This window comes from Anopheles gambiae, chromosome 3, assembly GCF_943734735.2.
Source record: "Anopheles gambiae chromosome 3, idAnoGambNW_F1_1, whole genome shotgun sequence".
NCBI classification, from domain to species: domain Eukaryota; kingdom Metazoa; phylum Arthropoda; class Insecta; order Diptera; family Culicidae; genus Anopheles; species Anopheles gambiae.
Window position 1 is genome coordinate 69,813,975 of NC_064602.1, and position 25,682 is coordinate 69,839,656.

Consider the following 25,682-nt stretch of genomic DNA (forward strand, 5'->3'; position numbering starts at 1 on the left):
ATGTAAAATAACGAATGGAAAATGTAAGCCTTAAGTTTTAACCTTTCTAGAGAAAGGTCTGAGCCGGTCTCGTAGTACAGTCGTCAACTCGTACGACTTAACAACATGCCCGTCATGGGTTCAATCCCCAAAAAGACCGCGCCGCCATACGTAGGACTGACTATTCTGCTATGGGGGGGAATCAATTAGTCACTAAAAGCCAAAGCCCACAAGTGGGTACAGGCAGGCCTTGACCGACATCGGTTGATGAGTCAAAGAAAAAAAGAGAAATTTAAGAAATAATATGGTTTAAAAATTGACGTACAGAAGCTTTCCTTTCAATCGTTTGGAGCACCAAGCGTCTCCATCGATTGAACATTATTCTGCAAAAACAAATACTCGTTCCTGTTTCGTTGCGAAATTCCGCTACGATTTAGAACAGGGCATTAGAAAAAAACATCAAAACAAACGGTTTTTTTTTCCTCAAATCTTTCACTGCAGTTGAATTCCGCTCGCGTGAGCAGTGAGCGTTGAGTCTGCTGAGAACACACGAACCGTTTGCAAAAATGAGAGAGAGAAAATAATCAACCCCTTTCACAAAGCGATGGAGCTTTTGTTTAATTTCATCTCAATGTTTTTAAAAGCTCTGCATTCGCTCTCTTTCTCTCCCAAAACATGCTCTCCCGTTTCGAATCTTCTCACAACCCACGCCAGTGAGCAGTGGAACGTGAATGAACATGACCGTGGTGAAGTAGTTCACCACCCCGTTCGATTTCTTTCAAACGGCTGCCACATACAAAAACAAAACAAACCACCCCACACTATACACACACACTCATACAAATGCACGCGCGCGTTCACTTGCCCTGGCCGCTGGCTTGATAATTGAGCCACCCTCTGTGTTGTCGCGGGTTCGCTTAGCGCGGGCGCTCCGTCCAAGTCTCACTCAGTCACGAATGAATACTTCCCCCGGGTGGTGATTGTACTAGCTAGGTGCCGCGCAGCACACTTCGCGGACGGATGTGTTGTGGTCGGTTGTCCGGGTTCGGTTTCACAGTGAGTGCACACCAGTGGGTTACACGTGGAACAGCTGACCGAGTGTGTGTGTATGTGGTTTTGTTCTTTATAAGTAGCATCGTTTTCAATAAAAACACCCCGATCAGGAAGTTCAAAAGGTTGGCCAAAAAAAGGGGACCTCTCTATGCAGGAGGGGATCAATTTGTGTCACATTTGGTGTATGTGTGTGCGTGTGTGTTTGTGTTTCCCCCTTGCCACTGCATTGCAGTGGTAAAGCGACGAATTATTAGTTTTTACGGCGTCGAGAAAGTCGTGTGGTCCCACAACGACTGTGTGTGTATGTAAAAGTTGGTGTGCTGTGGAGGTTTTTTCCCAATTTTCCACATCCCCCCGTAGCGAGAAAAGCGGGTGCATTTTTCTTAAATTTATTTGCTAAAGGCGGAAAATTGGATAAACCATACACAAAAGCAGCAGTGAAGGGGAGAAAAACACTCCTATTTATTGATGAATCATTGAGAAAGTTTGTTTTATCCGGCCTCCCCTCTGCCCCCAAGGGTGAAAACAAGTGTGAAAATGATGGAGTGTTTGCGTTGGGGAGCCCCTTTCATCATCATCAGCGTGTCTGTGAATTAACTATTTGCAAAAAGCAGTGCAAATTAAACGGATTAATTAAAAAGAAAAGCACTTCCCACATCAACAGACAAGTGTGTGTGTGTGTGTTTGACGGATTTTATTGTGATTCTGCTTCCCGGATGAATGTGTCGATTGTGTCGTTCGTATTTTTTCGTAGCGCTTATAACGGTCTTCTGCAGCATTATTGTGTCTTGGGCCCTCGTTTATAATATAGTGGGTGACTCATTTGATATGGGACTGTGGCCTCCCTCAGTTAGGAACCCGGATTTTGGCCAGCAATGCGTGCGTATGTGTCGCTGCCGCTTTTTTCTTTGCGCAACAATCATTCACCACCATCATCCTGTTGGGGTGTAAAAAAAAGGCGAAAGTAAGCCACAGTAGCAGCAAACAACAAGCAGTTTGATGGTTTGCACACACACATTACACGAGGGAGGCGCGTGTGAAAGCCAGCTAAATGGCGCACAAACCGCACGGCGTCGTGAAAGTAAGGTGAAGTGTGTGAGCACTTTAGCAAAGGATTGGAGGAAAGGAGGAGGTGCTGTGTTGGGTGCTGATGCCGGTGCAAAAAGTGTCTCATTTTGGTGACTTGAACTTCACCGGGTTTGCATTGAGCTTCACTTGTGGAGCGTGTTTGATTCGCACTTGAGGTGTAGTGTATGAGTCATCCGGAGGCTTGTCATCCAAACTAACCCTCCCCAATCCAAAAAAGACATCACTTTTGAGCGGGGGGAATCCCCCCATCTTTTGGATTATCCAGGCGGTGGGAGGGATGCGGCTGTATTGTGACTCATGAATGCTCAATGAATATTAAGTGGATGGAGGGGGGTACTCTTCCCCTTGGCCACCAGAGAAAGTAGTTCGTCAAGTGTAGTTTGTGCCTGCACGCGTGTGTATTGTTTTTTTATCGTTCTTCTTCACGCAAAAGTGACCTTTAAGATGAGACTTGCGATGGCGGAAGAAGGTGCCAAACGCTCAAGCTCTCGATAGGATGATTTATGATGCGATTGATGTCATCTGTTTGCTTAACCTTTTTTTCATTAACATTTACAGAGCCTAAAATATGACGTCTTGCCCTGGTCGATTGCCTCATTGGCCGGAGCGCTTTTGCATATAATTAAATCGGTTTAACCTTCACCGAGCACATAAGCAAGCAAGGCATAAGATCTTTTTTGCACGCAATTCGCCTGTGCGTTCGCCAACCGAAATGAGTCATGCACACAAGTGTAATTGTGTAAAGCAAGTGACGAAATTCGGACTCGCCACGCACAAAAACACTACCCTGAATGGGCTTTGGTCACACGAAAGAACAATTCTTAGTGGCACTCACTTAGTGGTGTGGTGCCCTCTGGTGGCATATGAATTAGGCTTAACCTTTGAACTCGTTTTGCTTCCCATCGGACCCCCCCCCCCCAGCATGTGTTGGTGTTTGCTCGCTTTTTTTAGTCGTTTTGCTCTCAAAGTCGTATGAGAAAATCTCATCATTATCTCGTTTAGGTTTAATTTACGCGACCCCAAATGGTGTATCATTTTACTCCATCTGGAATTCCAACTCACCGAGAACAAGAGCCCTTTTTGATTGTTGTTTCCGATTTTTGCCGATAAATTTACCTTTTCTTTTGTGTTGGTTTTTATCCTCTCCCAATTTCCAATAATCGCACCGGAACGGAATAAAACGATAAAGATATTATCCGGGCCTTTTTTTGCGGACAGGCAAAGGACAAAGGACACAATCTGTGTCCTTTTCCAAAGAAAGCAACCATATTTCAAGCGTTTTGGGCTGTGAAAACTGCTGTCTTGGCAATTGTATTTTCCGCCTCGTTTTGCATTTAAGAATCTCTCTCTGTCTCTCTCTTCAGTCTCGAATGTCTGTCGAATCTTGCGTAAAAGAAAAAATCAGTAAAAGCACTCAAGCACAACCCAACAACTCGAGCTAGAAGAAAAAAACAATTCGGTAGTAGTGCTGGTGGTGGTGCTTATGCTCCGCTGCTGGGTCCGCGGTGTACAATAATAATATTAATATTTTTGCGACGAAAAACTGAGGAGGAAAAAGAGCCAAAAGTGGGCTTAAATCACGTCCAATTAGAGGGGTTTTTTTTGGGAGAGGACTATAATCGCTTTTTCTTTTGTGTTGCCTGTGCCACTGATACAGCCTTGACTCGCGTTTTTCCTCCCTCCCGTGTGGCATCGTAAACCTGTGTAAGTGTGTGTGTGTGTGGTTGGAGGAAAGTTCTTACTGTCTGCAATTTCTTTCGACTTCCTGTGTCCCCGCCCCTTCCAGCATGCCGAGAAGAGGCAAGTAAAAGATGCGCTGAAATGCGGAAACCTTGGAGCAGACGCGCTTTTACACGCTTTTCTTTTATTTTGTCCACTACTACTCCACACACGGGTTTTGCCAGCAGTCGGTCCGGAACCGTGGCGGCTGAGAATGGGTTTCCATAGAGGGGGGTGAGGAGGGAGGGCCAAAAGGTTCTTTAACCTTTGCGAGTAGGGAGTAAAATTTTCTTTTTTATTATTACTGCACCTTCCTCCCTCCCCACCCACAAACTCCTCCGAGAGGTACCGTTTGTTCCACCACGGGATAACGGTAGTAGTTGGAGCAGTTTTTCCTCCAGACGGTGGGGGATTATGCGTTTGCTTTCGTCGTGCTTTTGATGATGTGTGGAACGGGTTCTGTGGCCGAAAGAAAAAGAAACCCTCCCTCCCCCCCTTTTGGCTGACTTTCATGAAGCGCTCGGGCGTAATAAATCACCGAAACGGACAGATTTTCCACCATTTATTGGCTGTCATTAATGCGAAAGCTTCGACTGGGGTTTGGATGTGTGTGTGTGTGTTTGTGTGTAGCTTTCCATCATATAGAACAGATAGGTAGGGTCGTTTTTATTTGCTTTTAACTGCAATCGGAAGTATTGCGGGATCGTTTTTCGTGTAGCTGAACGAATTTCTAATGAGAAAAGTACAGCTGCAAAAGCACATCATGGTGCGGTCATTCATCTCTTTTCGAAGAGTTTTTAATGTGATTTTGAAGCATAACATGTATTTATTTTCGACACGTTCTAGCACATCTCAGTGTTAACCTTTTCAAAGCGGGCCGTACAAAAATGATGACGCGAATTAGTAACCGAACCAAACAACAAGCTCATTTTGGCACGCTTTCCCAACCTCTTCGAAAACAGCTGGCCTTCAGACACACAGAGGCACACAGACACACACACACAGCAGCATATGGTTTTGGGGTGGTTGGGTGTGAATTTTCCACAAACAACGGCAGCATTTGTGTCCTGTGCCCCTTTCCTTCTCGCGCGCCCTCTCCCATGTACACTACTATTGTGTTGCTATTGTGAGCCAAAGTCACAAATTGTTCCGCCGTCGCGCAGGGAGCAGCAGGGAACAGGGAAGGTGGAATGGGTTTTGCCGCATGAACTTTTTCCCGTGGCCCGCCGTCGCCCTGGTAGGCATATTTCGAGCGACATGAAGGAGGGGAAAAAGAGGGGAGATAAAAAGCAGGCAACGGAAACGGTGGAAAAACGATAAAGCTCTATGCCGAAAGAATCCAAGGTCATTAGTGTATTTTGTCGGTTGATGGTGGTGGTAGTGTAGTAGTTGTGTTGTGTTCGGCGTTGCGCGTTCGGTAACGATCCGTTTGCCGCTCCACCCGGCCTCAGAACATAAAACATTATTTTCCTTTGCTTTGGCATTTCTTCTTGGCACACAATGCTCTTTTCCTTCTCCTCCCATTTCGTGTCGGATTGTTCTGGAACGCAGCACAGAGTCTATATTTTTGGCCAGCAAAAAAAAGCGAAGGGGAAAAAACCCCTTGTGTATGTGTAAGCGTGTTGTTGTGTTTATCTGCAGTGCCAAAAAAAAGCTTCGAATAAAACAACAAAACAAGCATAAACGAAGAAGTTGAAAAAGAGCGAGAGAAAAACACAGTCACAATTGAAGTCCTTTCGTGACGACGACAAGAAAGCTCACTGTAGTATCTAAGCTCACACAGCCAAAGCTTTATAGCCACACGGCAGCAAAACCACGGAGGATTAAGGGCCGGGTCTCCGGGTCGTCGATACTGCCGTCGAGAATGTTCTACTTGCTGTGCTCTCTTACCCTGTGTCCGTCCGCCGCCGAAAAGATGCCGTACACGTGCGCCCAAACGGTTGAAGGATAATTGATCCTGTTGATTGCCGAGGTGCCGTCAGCTGCAAATGTTTGTCTTTGGCATGCGCGTCCCCATCCCACGGCATCGTTTGTGACACCGAGCTTCACCAGCCTCGATGGGAGCTAATGAGCCGGTACTAATCTGTTGAGAAAGGGAAATTTACTGCTTCATTGGGCGCGCGCGCGGGGGATAATTTATCACAAATTGGACAGACAGACTGATCTGAGTGAATGTCGGCTACCGCGTTCCTCAGCGACTCATTGATCTGAGCAAATATTGAGCCGTCTATTAAGTAATCGTTTCCAATCTTTATGCTTTTTCGCTCATAGAAGTGTAGAAGGTTACAATTTTGCGGCTTGCAATACCCTGGGACACGATCGATAAGCGATATATAAAGCACAATGTATATTGGACAGTCATGGTCATAACAGAGCAGCATGTTTTTGTATTGAGCGCGGGGGATTTTTGTCCGATAAGCAGCGAAAGATAAGCTCTCCAGAGTTGTTTGATTACTTCCTTGCCGCAAAGCCTTCGTTCTCGAAAACCTCCTATTTGTTCCGGTTTTTGGGGCGATAAAATAGCTTCTTATGAGTTATGATAGCGATCAAACACTCGTTTAGATTGTTGTACAAAGTTAGACCTGCAGTGGAAGAAATCAATTCCGTATCATGAACACCACCACCAGGTCTCTGTTAGATAACATCAGCGAGACGAATGAGAGCAATCCACAGTTCAAAATCAGGGCTAAAAACTCGACCTGACCTTGTTCTTGTTTTTCACAAGTTCTCTTCTCACCACATTCGATAGTGCGCGATGGGTAATTGCACCCACCCGCTGCATTCCGGTAGGGAAGGATATGAATTATTGAAGTCTAGCAATAGCCGCTGCTGCTCATCCCCCTCATCTGGAAGACACTCGTGGGAATTTTGTGGAAATATTTGCACCAAGGTGTCGTTTTTTTTTGTTTACTAAAGCCATCCATTTCTCTACATCTAGTGGATACCACATGGCCACAAGGTCGCGGGCCACTGGTTGGCTAGCGGCCAGGCGACAGCCTTCGTGGCGTGGGAATGGATCGTTTGGTCCTCCGCATCGTCCAGGCACTGGTTGGTGCACGTGCACTCCCGGGTGGGTTGGCCTTATTTTGCTGCAAATACCACGATGACCGCGTGTCACAGCTGGCACGGTTCTTGGAATGTGCTAACGTCAGCACAACGATAAAAAAAGGCGGTGAAGCAACTCTCTTTATCTTGCCATCTGCATATGGGTAGAGGTTGTAGTTAATCTGGAATTCCTTATGTTCTTTTTGTAGTTGCAAAAGGTGTGATGTTTCTCTTTAGGAGTTCCTTTGAATTTAGTAGTTTGCCAATAATATTGACGCAAAATAAGCCTAATCTTAACATGCTGTTTGTTCAGGTTCAATTTGGAGCAATATTGGGAAGTTTTGTGTTTGCACAAGATCTGTAAACAACTTGTCTTTGTCGCCCCTTGACGCCTGGTAGCGCACCCAGTTTCTGTTTGCGCTTTGAATCACGCATATGCTTCGGTGGCTCTTATCGACACTGGCCTCCAGTGTAAACATACGGATGTGGCTTTACGAAATCGCGCAGAAAATGTCATCGGCTTTTGACACTGGTAAACCCTTTCGTGAGCCACTGTTATCCCCCCCAGGTTTGCTGATAACGGCGGCAGGGTTGGGGATCCTCCAGAAGTCGCGCAATCTAAATTCCCTTTCTAGTCGATCGCTTCCACCCCCCCCCCCCCGCCCCCCTCAAAAGATAAGCGTACCTCAGGTGAGGTGGTTTTTGCGATGTCCGTGTTTCTTTCCTGAGGTAGTGTGGTCGAGTCACCTGATCCGTACATGGTAGGAGGAGGAGTAGGTTCAATTAAAGGATCGAACGACTCGTGAGCCAAGCAAAGGCACACCAATACCAAAACAACATCAATGTTTCCTTCCCGACTCGTTCGGGGGTTCGGATTGGGGCCGGGATACATCCGGCGCGCTGGGTGCGCCGAGATTCTCCCTCCCGTTGGTGCCCTGTGTCGATGCTTATCGCAACGTGACAGGGCAACATTCGCGCAACAGCCGCGACAAACACAGCTGTGCGATAGGTGTGCGCGAGCGCTCGCCAGAACAGATTGGGGTCTCGCGCGCCCATCACTCCGTTATCAGTTGACGGTTTGATACCGTGAGTGAAGGATCCACAGTGGAACATCTCTCCTGACACGCGAAAATTGTTTAATTTTGTCTAGAAAGCGAGAAAGGGAGAGAACAATAAGGATTCTGTTTAGTGAGGCTTAATTTGTTGATCTTTGTCGTGATTGAGGTGTCGTTCTGTCCAGAAGATTTCCTCCGGGAAGCAGAATTGCATTGCGTGCGTGCACACATGTTGGGTGGTGAGGTGACCATCGAAAGCTAATGCGCAAAGGTGACCATGCCGTTGCTTGTGCACGGTTGATTTGTTTGTTCCGGTAGGAAGTAGCGAGCAGTATAGCAGTATGATCCATCCGATGTGGACGCAGCGCCCGTTCCATTTCTTCCACTGCGAGTGCATTCTACGCCGGACGTCATCGGCGTTCAAGTCGTCCAGGCGGCGCAAGTACATTCAGCGATAACATCGCAAAACGGGTTGGGCCCGTGTTGATACCGTGCTGTGAATTATTAAAAGTGAAGTAACACCAAAAAAGCGAAAGAGAGAGATAGAGCGAGAAGAAGAAAAAAAACAACAACAAATCAGTGCTCTTAAACTTAGGCCTTATTGAGGCCTTATTACGCGGTATTCCCCCCTCACGTCATCTGTGATATAAAAAAAAAACTCCCCCGTGCCGTGGTAGTATTTTCCGAAAACGGTTCCTAGATACTACAACTGCTACTCGTCCTTCTCGAGACAACGGTTTCGGTCACATCTAGTCCCCCGGCGCACGGATCGAAACGCAATCAGTTTCGGTCGTCGTCGCCCGAATACCCGAAAAGCGGTGCGGCCCAAATGAAAAGTGTGTACGAGCGTGCGTCACCATCCAAGCTGGGCCTGATCGAGTGTATACTGTACCTGCGGAAGCCTATGTGGCAGGTTGGCATCGTACCGGCAAAGCTGACTGACGCACTCGGGTCGCTCGTGCGCTATGCTCAGGAATCTCTCAACATCTTCTTCTGCCCGACGTAAGTGATCTACGTAACATTCGGAGTAGAGGTTTTATACAAAAATTAGGACTTTAGATGACATTTCATACATGAATAATTAGTTATGGCAGTCAACACTTTGTAGCGTGAGTTAATCCAGAATTAAAGAGTTTGAAAGTTTAGTAAGGAACTTGTTACATGCTAAAAGTCATGGAAAGTTACTTTGAGCGAATTCTTCTAAAGAATCATAACACTCATCTAGAATATACTCTCAAATGGTTTGATTTACTGTGAGTGAGTTGGATTTCACAGGGAGTGGCGAATTATTTGACTCGTTGTAAAAAATATTTGATTCACAAGTTATTACCTGGAAGTGAGTTATTAGTCACCGCAAACCAAAAAAATAAACCAATGATCGTATTTCATTATCTAAATAGTTATTTCAATTCACTTTTAGTGTAGTAAGTGAGTTATTTGAATCATCTGAATCATGTTGGATTTGAATCACGAACGATTTGACTCACTATGAGTGAAAAGGGGAGGTATTTTGTAATGTGAAGTGTAATCTCTCTTTGAGAATAAATTTGTAGAAGAGCTATTGAACTCGCAAATGTCTTAATGAGTTACTACTGATAGTTAAGAATTGAGCCAATCATCGTTTTCGTATTACACTCGGAAGAGTTATGATATCATTAGTTGTGAGCGAGTTGCAGAGAGTAAAAATCACTGCTCAAGTTATAGTTCTTGGAAGAGTTTTTCTGCTCAAGATTGAATTGACTCATTGTGAGTGAGTTACCAATAGGCATAGAGCATCGTTGATTCAATCTTGCTAAGAGTTATTTCACTCACTCTGAGTGAAGAAAGTGAATTATGAAGGAATTGTTTAGCTCACTAATGCACTCTACCTGAGTTGCTGTTTGCTACCAAGAGCAAAAACGTTATTAAACCCCTTCGTGATGAATTAATTCAAGTTATTAAAGAAGAAGATTTCACTGAATAACCTCAATCTGACTCAGTATGTGCACATCACTATGCAAAACTCGTGTGAACCTTATGGCGCATGTTGGGCTCTTGCTTCCCATTTTTTACGTTTAATATCCAACAAGAGCACCTAGGAATATTGGGACCGTACCAATTCCTTCTTTAGGGGTCGTTCGTTTCATTAAAATATTATAGTTAAAATTGCTGATCTCAGTTGTCAGCTGTGGCGGTTCCCCCTACTCTTATTCGACAAAGGTAGAACAACGGAACGTCAACGACATCTTAATTGCTGGTCACAAACCTGGGAGGGGTGGGAGAGTAAAATTGTATCACACTTTTAGTACCCCTCCATTTGAACACTGCCAGAAGAGAAAAGCACAGGAAGTTTAATGCCAATAACCGGTATGAAATAAACCGTACGGATCCTGCGGTCATGTGGTCTGGTATCTGCTTGCCGAAATCGGCACTTCCCAACCCGCAGGGCAATAATTAACCACCGTGTGGCTAAGAATGGTAATAAAACTGGGGAGGGGAAATCATCATAAAGCGGGAAGGGAGTGCATAAAAGGAAGCAAAAAAAAAAGCAGTTGGCAACAGTGTGGTGTGGATCTACATTTTGCGCGGGGCCAACATGATATTGACATTTAAAGGAAAATGCTGCCACCATCAATGACCATGAACTTGAAGAGTCCGGTCCGAGTTTGTAAAGTAAACTTGCCTTCTGCACTTTAAATACATCTTCTGTAATGTCTGCGATTCAGGTTCCGATGCTCCATGTCGTCGGCCCTGTTTTCGTATCTCCTACGCGAGACCGGAGGTTGGAGCACGTGAGTGCTCTGCGGTTTTACTACGCAAACAATCCTTCTACACCTTCGCCTGGAAGAAGTTGTTATTTACATCGGTGACCGTAAAAGATCATTATTTGTCAGTGCGTACGCATTGCGCATAGGAAAGAGGGAAAGAGAGAGAGCGAATCCCTGAAATATGGACGACGACGTGCCCACGACGCATTTCCTTAATCAATTGAGAAGAGCTTCTTGTTTGTCTCTATTATTGCTCCCTCCGCGGCGACTGCTCATCATCATCATCAGTGGCTACAGCGTCATCAAAACAATCACAAAACTGGGAAGACGAGAAGCGGTCTCCGGAGAAAATGAACTAATATTTTTTCGCATTTTGCGCTGTTGTTTACACTAGCTGATGATGATGATGACGATGATGGAGGCCGAGTGGTGTTGTGTCGGATGACTTTCACGCGAGGGATCGTACGATCGTCTCAAACGGGTGTCTCAAAACCTCACACTCTCCCCATTCTCTTTCCCTTCCAAAGACATTAGATCACTTAGACTCAATTGACCTCTGGGGGGGAAACCGTGTGTTGTGATGTGTCGTGGTTTACTTGGTCACCTCGCGCGCTCATAACCGTGATGATGATACGCGTGAGTAAATACGCAAGACACGGAACCGGTGCGCGGAGCGATAAAGACCAAGTAGCACCAGCAGCAGCAGTAGTACGCCAGTATCACGCCAGCTATTACGTGCCGTTATAATTTGGCGTGTTTTTGTGCGCGATGGTGTAGTATGTTATGCCATGCCCGTGTTTCTCTCCCTCTCCAACACGGACACACACACATACAAGCATTGATGAATGATGTGATTAAGTAGTGAGCGAAAAGAGATAGAAAGGGGGAGTGATGTACACACCCACGCAAACTCTTTTGGCGTACTTCCATTCCACATTTTTTCCTACACACTACGAAGGGAAGTATCACCTGATATCTAAAGTAAAGGGGAGATATTAGAAGCATAGAGCTGGCACTCTGTTTTATGAGTGTGGTATGTATCCCCACGTGTTGTTGTGAGGCGAACTGGCGTGTTGTTTGATGATCATCACATCCATCTCACACACACACTGCGTACATTGCGGTGATACCGTTTTACCGTACCACCCGCTGTGTTTCCGGTCAAAGTGTTGTAGCGCATAATGGTGGGGATCTCTCTCCCTCTCTCCCTCTCTCTCTTCCACGATAGTGGCGATGGTGTAACTAATTGAAAGGAGGTAGTGTGCGCCTTTGATGGGCGGTCATTAGCGCGATGATGCGCGAGATGTCCTAGTTTTTTTTTATCGTTCCTTTTTTACTTCTTTCACTTCCATGTTAATATGGGGAAGGTGTCATGAGCAAAAAAAGATCGCTGCATCATTAATACCTTTATGTAATTTGATTTCAGCACGAAAAACTCTCATAAATTGCAAAAATCCGGTTCGAAGGACCAAAAGAGGGCACACCACGTGACAAGAATCACGTGGTTCACAACGCTCAAGTGGTGAAGGGAGTATTGCTGCTTGTCATGATGATGTATTTAATTTTTTTAATTAAAAAGATACACATACCCAGACACACTGGTTAAGTGCCTCGTGACACCACTGCCTAACTGAGGGGGAGCAGTGTTCGCGATAGAAAACCTTTATCAGTTGATTTGGCCAACGCTCGGTCGCTTTTTTATGCTTGTTATCGAACCGGGAAGAGTCTCGTGATAATGTTTAGGTCTACACTTCTCTTTTTTTCTACTGCTTTGTCCTCGTGTTTTTGTGCCTTTTGGATATGAAAATGGCAACCCAGATGTGTGCGGTTAAATCACAAACAACCGCCCTTTTATGATTATTTTCGTCGTGCGTAAAATGAATCTGATGTAAAATGTGTGGTGTGAATTAAAATTCAACCGCCGTTGCTCCTTTGCCATCGGTCCTTGGCCGATGAAACACCGCAGTCCTCCGTCGTTTCGGTTCGGTTGGCAAAGATGACCCAAATATGCTGTGCTGATGCTCGGGGTCGGGAAACATCTGGTTCGCACGAGCCGCCAAAAAGGCAAAGAAAAGTCGGATCTCGACTAGATCAAAGAACTTGATCGTTGCATGAGAGCAAGAGAAAGAGAAAGAAAGAGTTAGCGTATGGAGGAAGTTGCAACCAAGATAAGCGGTAGGGGATATAAAACAAAAAGAAGTGGAACATATTCACAGTTCATTACCTTTCCTCATCTATTGCCGCTAGTTCCGTAACCGTTGGATAGGGTTCTTGATCTACGCATCCGCTTCATGCACGACCGGCAAAAGAAGACGATAAGTTACGATCGCTTCAACAGACACACATAACCAATCCCTCACACCAAAACATCCTCCCCTTCTTATGCAGCTCTTCATGGCCTTGCACGTTGCATCAGCAACCCGGGAAGCAATGCATTTCGAAACGGAGGCGTCTAATCAAAATCAAATTCCCATTTCTCACGACTTTCCATTTCTCAAACTTCCGAGTGTGTGCGCGTCTTAAGAACGTCATAATTAAGCAACAAAAACTGGCTACCAAAAGGGGAGGAGGTTGATGTGTATGGAATTAATGGTGTAATCTTAAATGGGAGGGTGGCATCTCCCGTTATTTGGCATCTCCCATGATGCAACGCGATGAAATGAACGGTTTCGTTCTTTGCAGTGTCGCACTCAATCTACGACGGTTTGAAATGTTAATCAAAGCAACCGGCGGCGGCTGCGTCTCCGTGTGTTTTTGTCGTGTGACAGATGTCATGCGGCTTTGTAGGTGAAGCAGTAAAGAGGCATAATTTTAATGGTTTTTATTTGCTTTTTTCTCTTTACAGAAAAGCCCGACGCAAGGAACGAGACGGAGATTCGAATCAGGGCGACACAAAGCTTTACCTCGAGGAAGGGCTGCTAGAGCGGAAGTTACCGGATGCGGACCTGCGATTACTAGTGGATCTACCGGCAGGCTTGGACTACAACGAATGGCTAGCATCGCACAGTAAGTATATATGAGGGACATTTAGACATCTCTTAGTCATGCAGCAGCGATCTCCTGAAGTAACACAAAGTTTAAAAGCGCCCTCGTCAGTATCATCTCCCCTATTTTATTAGCTCATCATGTCATCATCAGAAGCAGACAACGACCCGTACAAACCCAATAACACCTCGGCTAAACGAAAGCTTTTACCGGGAGATCATCATCATTTTTAAAAGTTTGCCATTTGGCACAAGCGAACCGTTTTCTCGATATGGATATTGCCTAACTAGAACTATAGAAAAAAAGGAGCGATGCCCACCCTTGTCGGGATGAGCATTAATCATACACCATAACACTATACACTCTTTCTACCCACGTCAGGTTAACACACAATCGCCAGACGCGGTGTCGCCCACCTCTCAAATGTTGTATATACACGGCCGATGATGATGATGCCGTTGACACTGTTCTGTCTATCTTCTTCCAAAAAAGTCCCCTTCTCTTCTTCCTCATCCATGATGAGATGCGCAAACTGTTGTGACACCCAGCGGTGTCATCTTTCACTCTCCTTTTTGTACACTTTTCGATTAGACGGCTGGGAGATGTTGTTGTGTGCCTTTTTTGTATCTTTTAAGTCTCTCAATGAGCGAGTAGCGCCCGAGATAATGTGATTCATCGGTTAGATGTTCCAAGCGATGTCTTGGGGACCTAATATTGCGCATACAGGACAGAGGGGATGACCGCCACCACTAGTGGCTTGTCAACCGTTTGATTCTGTCACATCGGTTTTGGGGTATCTTTGTTGCCCTCTTTTACCGCCACAGCTTGATTGACAGTTGTTCGCGCTTCAGGAATGGTCTAGATGCGCGCCCACTACAGGTCGTAGGTACGCGAGATCGTTGTACTTCAGCAAATAAGACGAGGCCATCGTCGCCTATTGGTGGGGGCTCATTCGGTTTCAAATCTAATCATCAAACGAGAATGCATCCGATAAAGCTTCGTGCGATAATTCCAGCTGTGTGTGTGTGGAACAGCTGCAATAATAACCTCATAATACTCTCTTGGAGTACTGAGCATTCGCCATTCGCGCTGAGGGAACTCTATTGTCTCCGGGGGCTCGATTGTCATCAATCACAAGTGGGTGTTCCGGTTGTTTTTTTGTTTCTTTCACCGTCTGGTAAGATGCCGTGCATCTAGAGAGTTCCCGTCTTTATGTGTGTGTGAGTGTTTCATACATCATACAGATTCCTTTTTTTGCTCAAAAACTCCAATATCTGTCCAAAAAGTGTACATTCTTTGTGTTTCGTTTGCTGCTTTTTTAACCCAGACAGCTGATTTCAAATGTCGAATGTCTGAAAAGTATCTTGAATCGCTCTCTCGTTTCGGCTTGATTCTTTTTCTGTGTGAAGGATATATCCTACTCTTCACTGTTCGGACAAACCTGTCAGACTCAACGAGACCTGTCTGCCGTCTTCTCCTCTCCGTCCGATGTTGGTTCGATGCCAAACGAAAACCGATCGTGTAAAGCAAAAACAAATGCCTGAAACACACTGCTTACACACAGACAAAAAAGAGCCGAAAGTTTGGTTTTTGGGGGCCGGTTCCTGAGCCATGAGCCGCCCCGTTTCGAACTCGTTTTCTCTGATATGATAAATGATGGCGAAGGTCGTCGCGTTCGTTTTTTTTTTTGCAATTTTGTATGCTATGCAAATGCTGCCGAAACAGCAACCACCATTATATCAGCGAAATATGTTTGCTTTTTTTCTAGTTAGGTGTTTTATTCTTTCTTGTTGTACACTTCTAGCCCACACTTCTTTGTATCGTAAGCAAGCAACCCAGCCAGACACACTAATCAGCACGTTATAATCATATTTTCCCTTTTTTTTGTCTCTGTCTCTCTCCTCTTCTAGCCCTTGCGCTGTTCGAGCACGTCAACCTCGTGTACGGTACCATCAGTGAATTCTGCACTACATCCGGCTGTCCAGACATGACCGGCCCAGGAACTAGGTGAGTGTGTGGATATGTGTGTGGTCGAAGCCGCCACTGTAATGATCATTGCACGCACACTGTAACGCTTGTGATGGGACCCTCAAAGGGTAGTCTAAAAGTTGTGGGGAAAAACGTATTGAACGGAGGGGGGGGGGGAGGGGGGAGGTTGCTGAAGAAACTTTCTTCACTACCACCCGAATGACGGGCAGCCGCTTAGGTCACGTTTCTCAACCTGAACCCTGTTTGATGTTCCATCATTATTACGAAGTCAGTGCACGATCGGGCGATGAAACCGACACGACCCCGTTGTCGTTGTCGTCGTCGGCACAGCACACGTGCACTCAGCTCCCTAGAACTGTGTCTGCATTTTGAGCTGTCCCGGTCGGGGCTCCGGTTCGAATGGATTTATCACGATATATATGATCGATCGATCGGGGTTTTCATGTGTGTCGCCAAAAGCGTCTGCACGGTCTGCGACGGTCCAAATGAACCCCTCGCTCTTGTTTGACGGACTGCTTTAATGCATCGAAAAGACCTCAATATCGTAATTTATTTGTGCACGAAGCAGCAGTGGCCGGAACGTTCTGAAATAATAAATCACACGCTCGCCAGCAGTTCAAACTTTCTTCCTGTGCGCGAATCAAACCCGGCAACGACAAATAAACAGTGGACGAAAACACGCGCACTGACGGCGAAGAGGAACACTTTTTGCGTTAATTTATTTTACGATTTTACGACTAGAAATGAAAATAAATTAAAGGAGATCGGGAGGGCACTCTCACGTGAAAAGACAGTGAAAGCAAACGCGCTCGAACTCCGTGTGCCGCACTAACCAACTTTGAAGAAAGTTCTTTGGAATTACTTGAAACGGGGTGCACCCCTTGACCACACAATAGATTGAAGTTTTTATATCCATTCTCTCACTCGCTTATCATAATTTTGTATGCACAAGAAGTATCGGCCCTCTTAATAGTTGTGAGATTTGACCCCTTTTAAACTCCTCTCTGTATCGCCGAAACATGAGACACGATACAAATCTCTCACAAATGATAAAGCAAACCGAGGGGAATCGAAGACGATCGACCCATCGTAGACGCTTTGCGCTGTCGCTTCTTTGATCACCGCGCCCGACCCGCAGGAGGAAGAACCATTCCTATCTTTCGGTGCCCTCTCTCTCTCTCTCTTTGTTCCAAAATTCGACCGCCCATGGAGATTCTAAAAAGAAGAAGGCACACGCTACGTTTGTAAGGTGCTTTAAAGTGCTGCGCTCGCTTGCTTGTAAGGAATGACGGCGCACATTCCTTGTGATCGCTGCACACTCATAATGTACGTGGTTCTTCTATTACCTCATCGATCGATCGAAGCATGATGTTGTATATACAGGCGGTCCCCGAGATACACGGTTAATGGGGACCGAAAACGACCGCAAAATACCGCGTATCTCGAATTTCCGCGTAAGTCGAATCTCGTGATTTCCAGCTAAAATATCACTAATTTTCGTGTAATTTTGCAAGTAGGAGGCGGTTTTAGTCACTTTATGAATTATTTGATATGATTCTGACTGAATATAACTGTTTTAAACCTTTTGAAATAGTTTTTAACATTCGGTCAAAACGGAAATTATTTGGCTATTTGAAATTGATGTGTCAAATCAGTACAATTTGCTCAAAGAATTGTCAAATTTAGAAAACCGCGTATCTCCGAATCCGCGTATAAGAGGTACCGTGTATCTCGGGGACCGCCTGTATATATATATTTTTTTTTCTTTTTCTGTTGGTGTTTTATTATTCCTAACCAAACATTAAGGGTCATATTTTGATTTTCTTGCCTCACGATGAATCATTGATCGCGTACGCACATCTTCCGTGTCATTACCGGCTTGACCGGCAAAAAAGACTGCTTTACCACATCCACTTTTCATCTACTAAACGTTCTACACGGTTCCGCACGTGACAGCTGTCACTTTTGACAATTGACATCATCGCTCTTTCAAACCCAATAAACTAATGAGTGTATTTTTTCTCTCTTTCTCGCTCTCCTCCTAACCGCTCCAGGATGTACCTCTGGTTCGACGAGAAGGGCAAGAAGACGCGGGTGGCCGCCCCACAGTACATCGACTACGTGATGACGTTCACGCAGAAGACGGTCAGCGACGAGTCGATCTTTCCCACCAAATATGCCAATGAGTTCCCTAGTTCGTTCGAGAGCATCGCGCGCAAAATCGTCCGCCTGCTGTTCCATGTGATCGCGCACCTGTACGCGGCCCACTTCCGCGAGGTCACCATGCTCGGGCTGCACGCGCATCTTAACCTCACCTTCGCGCATCTCACCGCGTTCCATAGGTAAGTGGAGTGAAAGTGTGTTTTGTTGAGTTCTTCAATGCCATTAAATCATTCGTTCCCTCTGTTCCATCTTTTAGGCGATTTAATCTGATAGAACCCAAAGAGACAGAAGTGCTGCGCGATCTGGAGATTGCGCTCCGCCTGACGGACGATCCGACGGCGCCCGCGGTCACCACCGGCGCCGACGGCAAGGCGGACAGTAGTGCCTCGATCGCGTCCACGACCTCGGCCTCGACCGGCACGACCAACACGTGCTCGTCCTCGTCCACGTCCTCGACCGCTTCCTGCTCGCCGCCGCTACTCCTAACCGCCGCTGCAGCCGCCGCCTCCTCTACCGTGCCGCCGCCGTCGTCGTCGCCGCACCCGAACAACGGTACGATCCTGCCTCCCTCCTCCACCTCTACCACCGCCACGCCGAACAGCAGCTGCAGTGGTGCGGACAACAATAATAGCAACAGCAGTAGTGATAGTGGTGCCGCCGGCCACGCGAACCACCACGCGCTCATCGATGGGGACGCGACGGCCCAGCCGATCTGCAAGCAGCCGCTCGAATCGGGCAGCGTCGTTGTAAATAGTAATAGTCATAATCATCACCCGCACCATCACCACAACCATCCCCATCACCATCATCACCATCATCCGGGTAAGATGGAATCGTCCTGTGCGACCGGTGGTGGTGGCGGCGGCAGTGGCAGCAGCACCGGCAGCGTTGGGGTGAGCGGATGCGGCGTCGGTTACAGCGTCGTTGGAGGGGGAGGCGGCGGTGGAGGTGGCGGTGGACATTCGGGCGGGGCCAGTTCGCAGCAGTCGTCCAACACGCAGACAACGGCATAGTGGATACGCTGGACTGCGAGTGTTGGGGCCGGCGCCGGAACCATGTTCCTGCTGGGCGGGGCGGCGTGCTGTGGGGCCCTCCAGGTGCCCACCCAAATCTGACCAAAATGTGATCTTAAAAAAAAAAACAAAAAACAAAACAAAAAAAAAACACACACAAGCATACGCGGAAAAAGGATGTGAAGCGAAAGGTGGCAAACACACACACACAAGCGCGTGTGTACACATCCTTGGAGAACAGGAGTGTGATGATGGAGGGAGGGATGTTGCCATTCGGGTGTATGTGTGTGTGTGTGTATGTGTGTTGGCTCGTTGTCCCTGCTTTCATTTTGCCTTTTGCACGAAACACACATACACGACACGCGCCCCTAGCAACGCTCCCCCACTCCAAAACAACCAATCAGCATCGCATCACGCGCAGAGGACAGCAGAGGAGGCGTTGCGTCAATCTTACTTTTTTTTATTTTTTAATGAAGCTAGGAACCATTTTTAGTAAGCGTGAAAAGTGTGTGTGTGCTCTGTTACACGAAACAACACCCTCTCCCAAGAAAGGATAATATATTTGTGTATGTATTGTAACCCATTATGATTGAAACCATCCTTCAAGGTAGCCTGAATAATAAGCAAAAATAAGAAAAAAAGGAAACGAAACAAGCGGTCCCTGTAAAAACGAAGGGAGGGACGGATTTTTAACTGTTCGTTTGGGGACACTTACTGGAACCGTCAGCTGTTGCTGCTGCTAGACAGTGGGGAAAGCGATGGCAAATGGCAGTTATGCGGTCATAACTAATTTTTGAACTGTTTAGTTATCTCTCTGTTCCTGTTTTTTTTCAATATCGAACACATAATATTGTAAATTATTTTTGGTAAACTTCTTTCCTAGTTACAATCACATTTCCAAGGAGTAATTCGTTTTGCTGTGTTCTTCTGTTATCTAATTCTAGTGCGATCTATTCGGCCCTTTTCCCTCCCTTTTTGTAAGAAAGCAATTGTTTTGTTTTATGTTTTGTATTTGTCTTTGCTTCGTACACGCACACGTTTCGTTTCGTTTTTTTTTACTCTACTGTGATCATGATTGTTGGTTCTTCTTTCTTTTTACTTGTTTATTTTTCCCTTTTCGGTTTTGCCTCAAACGAACACACTTTGTAAAGCGAAAGAGAGAGAGAGAGAGAGAGAGAGATAGCTGGAGCATCCTTTTTTACCGCTGTTAGAAAAAGGTTACAATAAACAAAAACAAAAAAACAAAAACAAAAAAACAGCAGCTGTGAAAAGAAAATAGAATGAAATTGATTACCGAAAAAAAGCAGAGAGAAACATAACACATCCGGTCAAATTATGAAAAGCGCGTTGATGTTGTTTTCATTCACTCCGTCTCCTGTTGCAGTGAGTGAGGTGCAAAGATCAATTCGTACATTAACACGTTAAGCGCCGTGTCATATAAATTCGCATGACGGTTTTGCTCGCCGTTCAGCTTCGCATCTGACGCTCAGTAAATCTCTTGAGAACGAAAGAGGTAGGAAAGAGAGAACGAGAACGACATGTGCTACGCCGCTTATCGCAATGAAACAAAAGAGTGATAACAATTGCACGAGAAACTGTCGCTCTCATCGCTCTCTTGCCATGCGCTACGTGCTCACTCAAAAACTGTGACGTCAGGCCGGCGGTCAAAGTGTTAAACCAAGGCTAAGGTTTATACAAGAAAAGGTGATATATATCTGCGTTTATGTATCTTCTTTCGTAGCGTTCGTAACGAGCAAAAACAGCATTTTTCTGTGCTATTTTCTTCTTTTTGTCTCTTTTTTTTTAACTAATTCGTGTTTTCCGTGGCTTTGTGCAAATGATTTCGCACTTGGTTTTCCCCTCTCATTTGTTTCCTTTTCCATTTCTCTGTTTTGTGTGTGTATGTGTGCTATTTCGCGCGCTCTTTAGGTTGTTTAATTATTACATACTGTTAGTTACTATTTTAGTGTACTTTTCTGCTTTTGTTTTGGTTTTGCTCGATCGACTGCCCATGTTGTGCGTCGTGTGTTTTTGTGGTGATAGTGAGCTGAAGTCGAAGGGTAGTAGTCACCACTTCCAATGGATCCATCCCCCAACCAACCAACCAACCAACACAATAACCTTAAACTACTTATAATTTGCACCTTGTTAGAGGAAGAATAATATAACTGTTAACTAGAGCGACGCATATTATGAAAAACGCATTAGCGATCGAGATGCGTTTATGCGTCCGATCACTTTAGTTTGGGCAGCTGGTGCAGCAGCAAAGCAGATAAAATAATTAAACCCTTTACAGACCCGTAAGCCGCACTAAAAGGGTCAAGATGAAAGCAAACAAAAAAAAGAATTATAGTTTCACACCAGTAGCATGACAGCAAACTCTTTAGAGAGGGTGTAGTGTTGTTGCAAGGGAAAGAATAGAGATCGTTATCGAAGTCGATAAATAAAAGGGAAACATGCTACTAAAAACATAGCAAAATGCAACAAAAAAAACACAGCTGAACCTAATCAACATAAAGCTAAACACAAGTTGTGTGAGTAAAAACACACAAACACAAAGAAAACAAAACACACGCAAAACATAAGATAACGAATAAAGAGAAATGTGCGTAAAAATTAACAAGAAAGTGGGACAGAACATTAGGTCTATATAGAAGTACATATATATATATTTAATACAGAGATATAGAGAAAGAGAGTCAACTTATAGAAAGAGAGAGTGAGAGAGAACAGGCAAAGAAAATGGGAAAAAACCCCTCTAAAAAGGAATGTGTTAAAAAGAAAGAAATGTGTTAATAGAACGTGATAGGAGAATGAGCGTGTGTGTGTGTGAGTAAACGAGAGAGGGGTAGGAATGTGTTATAAAACGTAAAAATGTGAGCAAATGTGTAAGAGGTTAGTTGTAGTAGCTGTAAGAGAAAGCAGCAGTGTGTGGGTGCGCGATAAGAATCACCCACTTTCACTTTCACAGACACAGATAAACACATTTTGCTCTAGTTTACAAAGAATACACAAGTATAATAATACACAAGTAAAAGCAAAACTCACAAACACACACATACGCTCCCTTATTCATGCAAAACATCCAATCAAACCAACCTCCCCTCCCCCCTCCCATTAGGAAAAATAAATGAAGATAGTTTAGTAGAGTGTGGAGCATGTACGGAGCACGAGGCAGAGATAAGAGTTACAGAAGAGAAAAGAGAGAAGAGAAAAAGAAAAGAACAAAAAAAGTTTAAAGAAGCAAAAAAAAAAACATTAATGCAAATACATAATCCTGCAAATTGTTGTTATTTGACCGTGTGTGTGTACGTATGTGTGTGGGTGGGTGAAGGGGGAACGGGTGGAAAGAAAAAAAGGGAGATGATGTTTATGCTGGGGACAAGTGTATATGGTGTGTTGCTGTAAGTTGAGTTTTGAGTGAAAAATGTGATCCAAAATTTCCTCCTGCGGGACGTTTCACAACAAGCCTAGAAAGAAGTGGAAAATGAATAGAAAAAGGCCAGAAAAAAAAAACAAAAAAAGGTATTAAAAATGTATACTTATTTTTTAATTCTTCTTTTTTTCATGGAATTGCTGCTAAACAGTGTTTAATTGTGTGTTTTGATTTAATTTTAGTTTTGCACTCCATCTCCCCGGACGCTTCATCATTCCCATCATCATCATCATCACCATCGTCACATCTAAATGGCTGTAAAAAATGCCCGTGCATTTGGAAATTTGAATTGTGGAAAAAGCCAAATTCCACCAGCAAATCACCTTTAAGTTGCTTCGTTCTCCCATCTTTGATGTGTGTGTATGTGTTTCGTTGTTGTAATCGATGTTTAACAAGAAACAAGAAAAACCACACATTGTGATAGTGTAACGAGTGATCATACATGTACACAGAAACATGTTAAATTTGCCCACTTGCGCAAATGATGGTGAGAGAAAAACAGCAAAATGAAAAATAAAATTTATGAAATAGATTAGATTTGCTTTGAAAAACCAAAAAGTAAATGAAAAGAAGAAAAACACATAAAAAAAAAACAATAAAGCAACACAGAACAGGCACGTAAAACTAACTAAGTTTATTAGTGTAGACTGTTTCGTCTAGCTTTTCGTTCGGTAATAGTTGTTCGGGGTAGTTCGGAAGAAAAAGAAAAGAAAAGAAAAGCTATAAAAAAGAGTAGTGCAAAAGCACAGAAAGGAGAGGAAAAAGAGAAGATAAATAAAAAAGTAAAATATCCAGTGAGCATAAACTATCGGTTTAGAAAAGTTTGTTGATTCCGTAGATGAGTTAAAAAGAGTAAAGTGTAAAAAAAGAGCTATAAGATGCTGCTGAACCAAGTTCAGAAACTAGCAATAAAAGCGTTCTATTTGCCGAAATTATAATAAAAAGAACAGCAAAATAAGCAAACGAGAAAACACTGTAAACTTCTTTATTCAAAAAACTAACAAAAAACACAACTAAAAAGCATAGCTATTTGTGTTTTGTGTTTTAAATGTTGAGTAAGCGAGTAGAAGTAGTGGAAGCGACAGTAAAGCATGAAGGAAATAGAATAGAAAAAAAATCACAAGCAAAAAGGCGAGAAAGAATTTGAAAAGCTAAACAGCAAAGCAAAACATACAGCTGCAACGTTGCATACCTTTAGGCTGATTGACAAAAGTGGCCTTTAGAAGAAAGTGTTGTCTATTGCGTCCTTACTCAGTATGTGTGTGTGTGTGTTTTGGGTTTTTATTCGTTCAGAAAGCACACAGTTTAACGATGTGTTGGTAACAGAGGTCAAAAGAAAGTAAAGTTTATAGAACTTTTAACCAACTTTTGTGTGGTAATAGAAATGGTTCAAAACATGCCGCAAACGATTAAATTTAATTTTTAATTTCACTCTAAAATGGCAGACATTATCTAAAAAAATGATAACCAATGTGTTTAACCTGTAAATAAGTTTCTTTTTTTTTGTAAAATAAACTAAACAAAAAAGTAAGCAAAACGAATGGGAAGTTGTAAGAAACAAGATATGAAAACTTTAAAAAAAGAATGTAAAACATAAGGAAAGCAATTAAATTGCTGCACATCTACAGATCTACATACACACCATATCAGCCTATTCCGAATCACAAATACTAATTCTACATTACACTACACTAAGGCACTTCATGCACCGCGCACAGATGATTGCATTTTTGTTTTTTTTTTTTTTGTTCATAATTTTGTGTCCTAATTCCGTTGTTTATGCAGTCAATTCAATATAGTGTGGAACACATGCTGACACATAGTGTGGGACACCACAGCCGATAATATGCTTCAGTTACGTGAAACAGTGGAACAGTAAAGTTCTATAACATAACACAAACACGGAACGAAAGTAGTACCATACTGCGGTGTTGCTGCTGTGTTGCTGCTATAAAGTGAGATCTGCCGTAACTGTAAGATAGCAAAAGAAATACAAATGTTACTAGCAAAGGGAAGAGATAAGAGAGCAAACCAAAATAAAAAATGGAGGGAAAAAAATGAAAAAACAAAACACAGGCTATACGGTGGATACATAATAATCAATAAAAAAAAGATCGCCTCAAAGAAGTAAAAGCGGGAGTAACCCAGAGCAAATGCAAGAAGGAAGAAAAGAAGGAAGGAAAATAACACGTAAGAACGCCTCTCGCTCTCCCAAACTCCTTTCTCAGCATGAAAATAATAATAAAAGTATGTAAAGAGAATTAACAAAACACGGGAGTGTGTGTTTTATTAATATTTATATAATTTTAATTAATAAAAAGCTTTTAAATTATTGTTACTAATTTTGCACAGTTACAAGGCTACGCAACTGCAATCCATCGGAGAATTGGCCTCGAACAGAGCCTGGAACTAGCTGTTACTCCAGCCGTTCCTGGAACGGGTAACAAACCTTTATTCCGGTCCTGGAATTAATCCCCAAGCCATTTTGGCCTTAGAACTGATACTGAACTTCTTTCAATTCAATAATTATACCCGAACCTATCTAACCCACACACGAATCGTGAACTTGCCGATCCAGTACATGACACTGACAGCAGCTGTTTGAAAAGTTCCGCAATCATGTAAAGTCATCCCAGTCGCTCCGGAATAGTGATGTGCTGTATGTAGCTCATCCACGACTCCGAATCGACTCCGACTATTGTTAGTTCGATTCCGACTCCGGTAAAATGGAACCACTAGATTCGCCCGGAGTCGGAGTCAGTCGGAGTCGTTCGGAGTCGTCCGGAGTCGTCCGAAGTCTTCCGGAATCGTCCGGAGTCGTCCGGAGTCGTTCGGAGTCGTCCGAAGTCGCTCGGAGTAGCACGGAGTCGCCGGAGTCGGAGTCGTCCGGAGTCGTCTGAAGTCGAACGACTCCGGACGACTCCGGACGATTCTGGAAAACTCCGGACGACTCCGGACGACTCCGAACGACTCCGACTGACTCCGACTCCGGGCGACTTCGGACGACTCCGGGCGACTCCGGACGACTCCGAACGACTTCGAACGACTTCGAACGACTCCGAACGACTTCGAACGACTCCGAACGACTCCGGACGACTCCGGACAACTCCGGGCGATTCCGGACGACTCCGACTCCGGGCGACTTCGGGCGATTCCGGACGACTCCGGACGACTCCGGATATTGCAGCGCAGACCTACCTTCCGGAGTCGATTCCGAATTTATCGGAGTCGGATCGGAGTTGACTCCGGATTTCTACCAACTTTACCAATCATTACTCCGGAAACTACAGCAAAAATAATACCCGTAAGGCTTCATCCATCAACTACGTAACGCTGGTAAGGGGTGGGAAGGAGGAGCTATGATCGAACGGTTACTAACGACAAAATCTTACGTAATGGATGGATACCC

The 25,682-nt window shown here is 44.4% G+C and overlaps 1 protein-coding gene across 25 annotated transcripts in view; it reads left to right on the plus strand.

Annotated features, from left to right (window-relative positions):
• LOC1271118 (MOB kinase activator-like 2) overlaps positions 1-20,113 on the plus strand; it is a 117,348-nt gene extending 97,235 nt beyond the window's left edge. For 21 of the 25 annotated variants that reach the window (XM_061661267.1, XM_061661259.1, XM_061661258.1 and 18 more), the window contains 4 exons: positions 13,533-13,693; positions 15,583-15,679; positions 17,716-18,003; positions 18,081-20,113. In XM_061661267.1, the coding sequence (XP_061517251.1) occupies positions 13,533-13,693; positions 15,583-15,679; positions 17,716-18,003; positions 18,081-18,837 (1,303 nt within the window). In that variant the 3' untranslated portion in view covers positions 18,838-20,113. Of the gene's footprint in view, positions 1-903; positions 1,155-7,780; positions 8,943-13,532; positions 13,694-15,582; positions 15,680-17,715; positions 18,004-18,080 lie in introns of those variants that run through there. The other 4 variants (XM_061661256.1, XM_061661255.1, XM_061661257.1 and 1 more) reach the window with 4 other exon arrangements.
• Positions 20,114-25,682: the final 5,569 nt, after the last annotated feature.